This window comes from Oncorhynchus clarkii, chromosome 20 (assembly GCF_045791955.1).
Source record: "Oncorhynchus clarkii lewisi isolate Uvic-CL-2024 chromosome 20, UVic_Ocla_1.0, whole genome shotgun sequence".
Taxonomy (NCBI): domain Eukaryota; kingdom Metazoa; phylum Chordata; class Actinopteri; order Salmoniformes; family Salmonidae; genus Oncorhynchus; species Oncorhynchus clarkii.
The window spans coordinates 77,512,384-77,523,988 of record NC_092166.1 but is presented as its reverse complement, the minus strand read 5'-3'; the positions used below and the strand labels follow the sequence as shown (position 1 = coordinate 77,523,988).

General features: G+C 38.2%; 1 protein-coding gene across 2 annotated transcripts; it reads right to left on the bottom strand.

The window, feature by feature from the left end:
• Window positions 1-3,518: 3,518 nt before the first annotated feature.
• On the bottom strand, window positions 3,519-6,253 carry LOC139376936 (mitochondrial pyruvate carrier 1-like). 2 transcript variants are annotated; one of them, XM_071119953.1, is made up of 5 exons: window positions 6,068-6,253; window positions 5,595-5,598; window positions 5,280-5,376; window positions 4,547-4,679; window positions 3,519-4,059 (listed from the first exon to the last, which is right to left on the bottom strand). In XM_071119953.1, exons 1-5 carry the CDS (start codon window positions 6,136-6,138, stop codon window positions 4,038-4,040), a joined length of 327 nt encoding a protein of 108 aa, XP_070976054.1. In that variant the 5' UTR covers window positions 6,139-6,253; the 3' UTR covers window positions 3,519-4,037. The 2 variants fall into 2 exon arrangements, with proteins under 2 accessions (XP_070976054.1, XP_070976053.1); XM_071119952.1 differs by having other exon boundaries at window positions 5,595-6,249.
• Window positions 6,254-11,605: the final 5,352 nt, after the last annotated feature.

Sequence of the window (11,605 nt, the reverse complement as noted above, 5' to 3'; positions counted from 1 at the left end):
TGTAGCTCAAGACCGTAAGCAAAGAAATGCATATTCTTTATACCATTTGAAAGGAAACACTTTGAACTTTGTGGAAATGTGACATTAATGTAGGAGAATTTAACACATTAGATCTGGTAAAAGATAATACAAACAAAAAAGCATGCGTTTGATTATTATTATTTATTTTTTTTCATCTTTGAAATGCAAGAGAAAGGCCATAATTTCAGATTGGAATCTAGGTGTAATTTAGATGTTGGCCACCAGGTGGCAGCAGTGTGTGCAAAGTTTCATACTGATCCAGTGAAGAATTACATTACTGCACAATATTTTGTATCAAGTCTGCCAGGAGTTTGCCCAAATGTGCCGAATTGGTTAATTAATACAATTTCAAGTACATAACTATAGAGAACATACAAAAATGCTATGGTAATAAAACATTTAAGTTTACACACCCCCAGGAATGTCATACATGATGGATCATTAGCGTATACACTAACTTTCACACATCTAAATGGCCGGGCGAGGTGGGTGTGGAGCCCAAGACAGCAGTGGGGTCAAACTGTAGACCCCAGTTCCTACATTTGAACATAAACATTTATTTTATCAAACAAAACGATGCTACATTTTATCTCTGGGACCCTCAGGATGAAAAATCAGAGCAAGATTGCTTAATGTAAGTACATTATTTACCTTCAGAGGTGAATGTATCAAACCAGTTGCTGTGATAAAAGTTTTTTGTTGTTGTGCACTCTCCTCAAAAAATAGCAAGGTATTATTTCACTGTAATAGCTACTGTTATTGGACAGTGCAGTTAGATTAACAATAATTTAAGCTTTCTGCCCTTATAAGGCATGTCTATGTCCCGGAAGTTGGCTGTTGTATACAACGTCGTTCTAGTCACATTAGCGCATGTTAGCAACAATCGTCCCGGTTTACGGACACCCATCCCGTAGAGGTTAATAAAATGAAGCACATTAATCCGCTTTACAGCGGGTGTAGCACCGAACTGGCATACACACGCAGAACGTGAGTTTCAAGTTTGGGGAAGATAATTTTAACCATAAAAAGGCACTTTTATTAAAAAAATAATAACATGCATAATCAAATTTGTGTTCAATTTTGAGAGTGGTGTTTTCCTGCTAATGGAGCATTTGTGCATATAACCTACTGCCGGGTGCGCATTGCTGCGCTTATAATGTGAAGAAATAGCCTAATAGTTTATCAACATTTTAAGCTAAACGTTCTGATCTGTTGCGTCATGCTCATTGCTTAAAAAAGTTTTTTTTGATGATGGTGGTTCTTTAATTTGGGATATATCGCATCCCAACTGTTCTGGACTATGTTTGGAATATTTATTTCTCGCACAGAATATAATTGGTTAACTTTTGTACTACTAGATTGACATAGGCTAGTGCTTTTACTGTTCGTTAGGCCTACTTATCTTGTTGGCTGACGAAAAGTAAATGTGGACAGTTCTTCCAATAGCTTCAATATGTGCCTCGGAATTGGATAAGGACACTCGCAGTTGCGTCCCCGATGTGTCGGTCTTCACTTGTAGCCAGTGCGAAAGACCCGATCACGTGACAAAGAGCCATGTGAGTGAGAGGTGCTTCTGCATACATTGGGGAGAAGGGAATTATAATTATTACACTCAGCCCAAGGGCACAATGGCCACAGTCCGCAAAAGGCATAGATTTTTTTTAGGGGAATTATGGCCACACAAAATGGATGCAGCCAGGAAATTCTAGGCATTATCAAGGTCTTGTCAAACTGTGAATGAGAGACTGATGAAGTGTGTACAGTCTGCACAAAAAAACCAAAGCAGAGCTCATGCCTTTCATGCAACTTTTTTCAAATCATAATTTGAGTCGTTTGGAGAAAATATCCTTTCTATTTTATTCAGCTATGTTCAATTGTATTCTTTATACTATAAAATGAAGCCATGGAATTCTAAACAAATCTTGTCTGCTAAATTAACTAGTGTAGCCCCTGAGCCATATGGTGAAAGCCAGATCAGGGCCTAACATAAGGACAACGCAGAGGATGCTGTTCTGTTCTTCTGAAATAGACATTTTCTTCATATCATGTTTCTTTAGACCTGTCTAAAATAAATAATGGATTTATTAGACTTTTTAAAATGTAGATGTCACAAAGGTCTGCATCAGTGGCTTGTAGGCTGTGCGTGGAAGCCAGGAGATGTTAAATGTGTTTATGTTAATTAAAGGTCAATTAGCATGAGACTGGAAGATATTTGCTTGACAATCACCGGCTGACTAAATTTCATGATCACCGTAGCCCTAGTGGTGATAAGCAGATATGTCTAGCTTCACCTCAAGTGACATTACAGAAATTAACAAGACATTTAAGATGAAATCATGATAAGAGAAGATACTGTACCATTTCAAAGATATTTCAGTACATGTAACTAAAGCAGTGTGTTCACTGTTGCCTTTCATCAAGGTCATTCAGAATGCAGCCTTCCTGGAAGAGGTGATAATAATAATACATTTGTTTTACACTGAACAAAAATATAAAGGCAACATGCAAAAAATGTAAATATTGTACTGAGTTGAAGTTCATATGAAGAAATCAGTCAATTTAAACAAATTAATTAGCCCCCAATCTATGGGTTTCACATGACTGGGAATACAGATATGCATCTGTTTGTCACAGATAACTTTAAAAATGGATCAGAAAACCAGTCCGTATCTGGTCAGACCACCATTTGCCTCATGCAGCGCGACATCTCATTCGCAAAGAGTTGATCAGGCTGTTGACTGTGGCCGGCAGAATGTTGTCCCACTCCTCAATGGCTGTGCGAAGTTGCTGGATATTGGCGGGAACTGGAACACACTGTCGTACACGTCGATCCAGAACATCCCAAACATGCTCAATGGATGACATGTCTGGTAAATATGCAGGCCATGGAAGAATTGGGACATTTTCAGCTTCCAGGAATTGTGTACAGATCCTTAGGTTAACGTCAGCAAACCGCTCACCTACACGACGCCATACACGTTGTCTGCGGTTGTAAGGCCGGTTGGATGCCAAATTCTCTAAAACAATGTTGGAGGCGGCTTATGGTAGAGAAATGAACATTCAGTTCTCTGGCAACAGCTCTAGTGGACATTTCTGCAGTCAGCATGACAATTGCACACTCCCTCAAAACATTGGTGGCATTTTGTTGTGACAAAATTGCACATTTTAGAGTGGCCTTTTATTGTCTCCAGCACAAGGTGCACATGTGTAATGATCATGCTGTTTAATCAGCTTCTTGATATGCCACATCCGTCAGGTGGATGGATTATCTCATTCAACTCATTCATGGTTTGATGATTAGAAGTTAAATCAGGTCTGCTTGTCCAGGTTAACAATACAAATGTGTACTTTCCATTAAAAGTAACATCTTAAAGTCACTTTAAAAAAATTATAAATCATTTAGATAAACAAATGTATGGATTGGGCAGTTCATGGGCAAAGGTCTTGCACAGCTTTAGAGTTATCAGTCATTATGAAGGTAAAAGCTCATCAGCCACTTCATGGATATCAGACAGTTTATTATAAATTATGGTCAGTGTAAGAGGAAGTTTAATTCATGGTACATAGATAAGGGTTTATTCATTATGTTCAGGAATAATGTTTCCATGACAACACACCAGAGTACAACTTTTATTGCCTGTACATTCTGATAAAGATTGTGTTATTGGTATTGCTAACACATTTATTAAAATGAGGACATAAACAGTAAATATTTGTGTAATAGACCCTCTCTTTAAAAGAATCCCATCAGTAACAGGGCCTCACTAGATTCCATTCCATTTAATTCGTTTGTGCGTAAAAAACATTATGCAAAACAAATCTATTCATTGACCTTATATACCGGAAGAAACAGGGATGGTGATCGTCAACAGCAGTTTAATCTAAATTAACATTTTTTTAAGTTAAGAGTTTTACATAGGTATGCAATGAGATAAACATGGTCATACACACAAAAACCATAGGGTCAAACCATGCCGATTTCCTAATGAAACTATATATTTTGCATTTGTCCATCACTAAGAAGACTTCTTCTCCATGCTGGAAAGAAGAAAAAAAATCCATCAGAATTACTGGAGACACACATTCTGTTGAACAGCATTAAGTCTAAATGACATATGAAATTATAACTAGTGACAATGAGCTATGTGTAAACAGTATGAGAGATTGAAGTTAAGATGTTATCATGGATATGGATAAAACAAATTATGTTATGAAGTACGGTGCTTCCATGTTATACATTTTCAGTTGATTTGATGGCAACTTTCAACATATTCTCGTATGGAAAAATCCTAAAAGATAAATATTTGGGCTTCAAGGCTGTGGCTTCATTGAAATTTCAGTCTATTATACCCTAAGAAAGAACCCCAAATAATTTGTTACTAACAGGAGAAACCACCTGAGCAGTGAATAAATCACATATGTTTGGAGGTTGTTGTTGCTTTGTAACCAAAGTGGAATGCGGGTACAAACCAAAAAAGGTTTTGCATTGAAATAAGCAAATCAGTACAGTAAATTGTGAGCTTACTTGTATTTGATAAGTCGTGATCCTTGAATGAGCTGGGCGGTCTCATTGGTTAGATGGCAACCAAAGAGGAGCCAATTCCTTGGCTGAACTTTGTATGCAAACCTCATAAACAGGAGGGAATAGCAGGTCAAAGCTGCGGCGGGAAAAGAACACACAAAAACACTCAATAAATAAGGAATTAACAGCCACTTGACAGTTACATATCTTCAGGACAACCTTATCAGAAAACAACATTTTCTTGCCTCGAGTCAGACAGCAGGAAAGGATTATGAGGTTCAACGAAGAATGTTAAACTATTGGAATTCTACTTTAAGAAAGCATGAAGGGCCATTCTGACTCAAAAAGCACAAGAAAGAGGATTGATAAATATTGTACCTAACATCTGATTTGGACCATCATTCATAACAACGAGTAAGACATGAGGAATCCAATAAAATGATCAAAAGCAACCCTAAATAATTAATTGGATTCCCTATGTCTTACTCAATGGTAGGAAGAAGTTGGGTCTAAATCAGATTTTGGGTTCTATATTTACTACATTTTATGTGAATCCCATAAATAAATAAAAAACAATCTGTGATAGCGGGTGTCATGGCTTGCTGAAATGAAATAGAATGACGCTGGAGTTCTTCAACAAGAGTGACTATCAATCCCTGGCAGAAACGTGTCCCTAATGTTAGGCTATGGCTAGACATCAGCCATTGCTTAGCTATGTTTCAGTATCATGTCTCACCAAAGGTCATTCTGCCACTGATAATCTCAGGGCTTTTCTTCATGTCACTGATGGCAGCAATGGGCAGACCCCAGTTGGCCACAGGTCCCCAGAAGTGCTGGAATAGAAGTACACAACTACATTTAAGGAACAAGGAATATAAAGAGCAACAAAGTCACTGTAAGGGTCAAATGTTTTCAAGCTGCCATAGCAATTAAACAGTCTCGATAACTACCTAAGAGACGAGTATATCTGCAATGGTCAATGGAGCCAAAATATTCTGATTTTAGTAGACAAATACTAAACTAGCCTGCACAATGAACAGAGAGTACTTACTGTGCTTATTTTGAAAGTTCCCATGAAGACACCAAGATGACAGACATAACATAAAATGAGTTTGGTTAGAGGGATATGCATATACCTTATGAAAAACAATCAACACCTCACATCCTGCCTGGGCTAACTAATAATACATATAGGTCTCACATCACCGGTAACACATTAGCACACACAGCAGTAGGCTAGTTTGACAGCTAACAGTTAGTTAGCTTCGGTGATAGCAACAACATTCAAGCCAAACGTCCTTCAAGCAGGACACGTCGTTAGAAACATTTGCACAAACAAACGTTAACTGTAGTAACGTTACACTACCTGCAGATGTGCACACGAATTTACAAATAGCTAGCTTGATTTGTTTGATCATTAATTTAGCTAACGTTAGCTGTCTACTGTTAGCAAGCTTGCTAGTCGCTACAGTAAAATTAATCTCGTTAGCTAGCTATCTTCCAGATCTTCCAAATGTGTTTTACCTCATCAAATAGTCTCTGAACTCCTTGCTTTTAAGGTGGTCAACAGCTTTACGTGCCAAAGTACCTGCCATGACTTCGGATTCTGGTGGTTCGCAGAGGAAATTATAACTATGGGAATGTATAAACTAGGTAAATGCAGTTAAGCGTAGAGGACACCAGTGGTCACAGAGCTTCACCAAAACATTATTTTTACGACACAGTCGCAATTATTCAGTTAGGACGCCTCTCATTGGTGTTGCTATGCAATCTCACGATATCCGGCCTCATGATGATGACCCGCCCCTACTTTCTGAGATTGTGCCACTGATCCAGAATCAGCAACTCGGCTCTATTGCTAGGTACTACACATAATGCTCAAGAATAGCTGCTGAACTGGTTACACAACAATTCTCCGAAGGAGGTGACCCTGTACTCATCACTTATTGGCTCAAACACCAACCACCTTTAAAACACGTTCAACCGGGACACAATAATGCAATACACTGACCAAAAGGTCACAATGTCATTGGATTTAGGTTCAAAGTTGGTTGAAAAAAGACAAAATCCCCTTACGTTTTCAAATCCAATCAGTTTCCCAAGTTGAATCAACTTTTTATTTTTATTTATTTTTTATTCAACCTTTATGTAACCAGGCAAGTCAGTTTTAAGGCCAGGCACTACAGGCTAATATGGATTTATTTCTTTACTCTCATCAGACTGAAACTTTACCAGTGGAAAGTATACATAAATAAAATATATTATTGTATTACAAGTTTTATTTATTTTTAAATTAAAATATGCAAATGAGGCCACACAACACAATATATAAAAGAAACGCCTCTGTAAAAGTCTGACTATAAGACCTAAGAACCTGTGTGTGGAATAAGGGGAATATACGTCCTTTGAAGACTGAGAAAAATGAATTGGCGCACAGGGAACATGTAATTTTGAGAAAATGGCCGATAAAGAGAGGCTAATGCAATTAAAATGTACTTTCCATAAATAGGACCATTTATGTCACATTAATTAAACTCTTATTCATATATCACTTCTAAACTGACAAATAAACATAAAATATACCTTTTACAAGTACATTAGCACGTTTAATACATTTGGTTCAAGCAATAGAGCATATGCTTTGAATACTGGTCTGTTTGGCAAATATGCAGTTTTGGACAAATTCTCATATCACTTTGCTCAATTTGTCACATACAAGGATTTTGTACGGCAGTTGAAATGTGAAGAACATGAATCAGCTATGCCTGACCCATATGTAAGGCCCTCTGAGTTGTTGCTGGTGACGATTTACTTTCTTGACTGTGTCATGGGACCTGCGCCTACACTTCCACATTCAATTGAAGCAGCATCAGCTCTCACAACTCCTCTCTGATTGCTTGTGTCACCAAAGTGCTGTCAATCCACAATTTGTTCATCACATTTGTTATAGCAGTGGCTCCACAAAGACAGTTTTGGGGCATCTGACATTCATTTGCATTCTGGGTTCCTCCGTCATACATTCTTTTGAGGACGTTATCATCATATATATCATCATCATCATATACAGCTACCATTTTCTGTGCACCCACTCAATTAAAAAATGTATGACCTCTAAGGTTTTTGTGACAGAGTGGATCTTTACCATTTTCTATGGGTCGCTGGTACCAGCACCAATGCACAAACCTTTCCCGTAGTTGGAAGTGAATCCTCTCTTGTGCCATCGAAGGATACATTAATGTCTATGATGACATCCTCATCCTCCTTCAGCATCTCTGCTATGTCTGGGTCTATATATGTGTATGCTCTTCTAATTATCTTTGCAGTACTCTCCATTGACTGAAGCCCTCTCTGCATCTCTGAAACTAAAGTGGGGGGAAAAGTACTTATTATGTCTGTCGACATTACAGACATAACTGCAATACTAAATATTAGCATATCAGCATGTATTTACTTTACGTAAAGCTAATTTCTCACTAACCACATTAGGCTACAGCCCTATGACACTGTAGGCCTATGTGACAATCTTATTGTATAGTTATGTTTTCCTATCACTATTTTTTATTAGCTTTGAATACATATGCTGGAGCAAGGAAATACATATTATTTATACACAGCAAGTCACCTGGCAATAATGGGCTTCTCTCCCTTTTAATTTACCTGTCATTCTCCTATCATGTCTCTGATATGAGCTGAGATAAGGAAGGAATCGCTATGACTTTGCTTATTTTCTTTACAGCTGCATAACCAAGTCCAAATTCGTGGGCTAGAAGAACCATCCTCACATTTATATCAAATGCCACATCTCCCCTGGAGCACTCCTGCAGCCGGGAGGAAGTGTAAACACTCCTCCTAAATGCATCACGATCACCTTCACAGTCTGCACATTCTATCATGACCGAATTACAGAATCAATGGTTGGTGAAGTCTATGGTGATTTTCAGTCCAGTGTTTAGACACTTAGGGCAAATCAAATCATGTACAAGTTGGTTTATTTAAGACGTGGAATAAAAGCCACTGTTGGCTGGCTGCTGTCTGGTTGGTCGCTGCTAGTTGGCATCTTCATCTCAACTAATTTGCGTCTAAACTCTCCTTTTCCTCATCGACCTGTACTGTCACTGCCCCGATCGGCGGATCAGGCACATTGTTTCTTTCATTCACTGCTTTTCTCGCATTGGCTAACTGAGATCGCCTATTTTTATTCACATACTGTAGTTATATTCTTCGAGATTTACTAATTTTGTCTCTCTTTACGTTGATTCTTCGCGGGAGATATTTTAAAACAAGGAAGAGCTGCGTGGCACGTGACGCATTTTAACCAATCAAGTTGCCGGAAAGGGTCTTTAAATGCCAATCGGATGTCAGGAAATTACAAATGTTTAGCACGAAGCACTACGTCAACAAAGGATATAGCCATGTATGTACTAGCTAACGACATGCTCCGGAAAACATGCTTTTGGATGATATATGATTCAACATGGAGATATTTAAAAATAGCGGTTGAAGTTCTACATGAAACATGCTATCAAGAACGACATTAATGCTAGGTGTAGTTGACGGAGTTGGAATAAAATTATACCAATAAAGTATTTATTTATTTTATGCTAAATATCCCCAAATCAGAAAATTGACAGGTGGAAGCAAAATCAAAATTTTTGCCTGTGGTGCCTGGCCTTAGAAAAAAAAAATCGTATTTACAATGACGTAATCACACTCTTATGTTTTGGTTGAAACGACGTGGAAACAATGTTGATTCAACCTATTTTTACCCAGTGAAAGAATGCTGCTTTGCCCTGATTAGAGATTTTAAACCTGAGCCACAGGCTGGGACATTAAATTGTCAGGGCAGGTCCTGAGAGATTTGGGCTTGTGAAGAGTATAATTACAATGACTCTACCACAGACTCGACCTCAGTTTAGAAATTAATCTGTCCTCCACTGTCCCTCTCACTGTCCCAAAAACGAGTCATTCAATCAGTGGTAGCCAGGAGAAGTAGTACAGCACTACCGATTTCCCCCCATTGTTCTTTTTTGTTACTGTGAAACAGGTTCAACCAGGTTTCTAGCGAAGGTAAACCAAAATTGCATTCAATTAGGCCTAGCTTGAAAAAAAATCTGCATACTATTATTATATTAAGTAATATAATATACATTTAGCAGACACTTTTATCCAAAGCAACTTACAGTAGTGTATGCATATATTTTTTTGTATGGGTAGCCCCAGGGGAAGTCACCCTTGCATTGCCAATACCCTGCCACACAGGACCAGAAATTGTCCACAAACTGATGAGGGTCACTGTGTGTATGCCTGTGACTATCATCACAAAATATCAACACAACAGAGTTTCTTTCCCACTTGATTTATTTGTAAAGTTTTGGCATGCACTGCCAATACAAGGAACATAGTTAAGTAACCTATACAGTATGTACAGTCCTACTAGCACGAGTTTCACAATGTTACTTTTTAGCTACTTACTTTACTGGGGTTTTGAGACAATAGTGTGTCCTCACTTGAGGGCTTAGTGACTGAACAACACAGAACAGGAGACTCTTTGAATAAATATCTTCTCAGAAGAACCTTCAGTATGCAGATCTATATAAAAGCCACAGCAGCACAAGGCGAGTCATTGATCAAGGTTATCTATTGTGTGATTCGATTATTCTAATATTGTATTTTAGTAGTTATTCAATTAAGCTTTGTGAAAGCAGAAATTGTTAAGGCTCAGTGTTCATTAGGCTGTAATGCTTTTTACATGTTGTACTGTCAAATTTCTGAAAATATTCTAGAAAATATGAAAATGTTCTAAAGGTAAGTGTGTGGAATTTATCCTATGGAACCTGTTTTGTCATATTATCCCGTATTCTTAATATTATGGAGCAACTAAAGCTCCATTGTGTACTTAAGTTGAATGATAAACCATTCCCGAATCTTGTGTACTTTCAACCTGTAATTCTATAATATGTCATTGTGTTGTACATTGAAAACACTGTTGGGATTTCTGGTGTTTGTTTCACACAGCTTCTTTACGAGTTGATTTGCAACTAAATCATAAACATAAAGGCATCCAAGGTGGCATTCTACTGTACAGTTGAAGTCAGAAGTTTACATACACCTTAGGCAAATACATTTAAACTCAGTTGTTCACAATTTCTGATATTTAAACAGAGTAAAAATTCCCTGTCTTAGGTCAGTTAGGATCACCACTTTATTTTAATAATGTGAAATGTCAGAATAATAGTGAGAATGATTTATTTCAGCTTTTATTTCTTTCATCACATTCCCAGTGGGTCAGAAGTTTACATTCACTCAATTCGTATTTGGTAGCATTGCCTTTCAATTCATTAACTTGGGTCAAACGTTTCGGGTGCCTTCCACAAGCATCCCACAATAAGTTGGGTGAATTTTGGCCCATTCCTTCTGACAGAGCTGGTGTAACTGAGTCAGGTTTGTAAGGCCTCCTTGCTCGCACACGCTTTTTAAGTTCTGCCCACAAATTTTCTATAGGATTGAGGTCAGGGCTTTGTGATGGACACTCCAATACCTTGACTTTGTTGTCCTTAAGCTATTTTGCCACAACTTTGGAAGTATGCTTGGGGTCATTGTCCATTTGTGACGAAGCTTTAGCTTCCTGACTGATGTCTTGAGATGTTGCGTCAATATATTTACATAATTTTCATCCCTCATGATGCCATCTATTTTGTGAAGTGCACCAGTCCCTCCTGCAGCAAATCACCACCACAACATGATGCTGCCACCCCCGTGCTTCATGGTTGGGATGGTGTTCTTCGGCTTGCAAGCATCCCCCTTTTTCCTCCAAACATAACGATGGTCATTATGGCCAAACAGTTCTATTTTTCTCTAGGAGACAGAACGTGTCTCCTTCCCGAGCGGTATGACGGCGACGTGATCCCTTAGTGTTTATACTTGCGTACCATTGTTTGTACAGATAAACGTGGTACCTTCAAGCGTTTGGAAATTGCTCCAAAGGATGAACCAGACTTGTGGAGGTCTACAATGTTTTTTCTGAGGTCTTGGCTGATTTCTTTTGCTTTTCTCATGATGTCA

Coding starts and splice junctions, on each gene's coding strand:
- LOC139376936 (XM_071119952.1), bottom strand. CDS start 5,675: ATGCATATCCCTCTAACCAAACTCATTTTATGTTATGTCTGTCATCTT. Junction 5,377..5,594: donor GAACTTTCAAAATAAGCACA/GTAAGTACTCTC, acceptor CTTCTATTCCAG/CACTTCTGGGGACCTGTGGC. Junction 4,060..4,546: donor TCACGACTTATCAAATACAA/GTAAGCTCACAA, acceptor TCTTCTTTCCAG/CATGGAGAAGAAGTCTTCTT.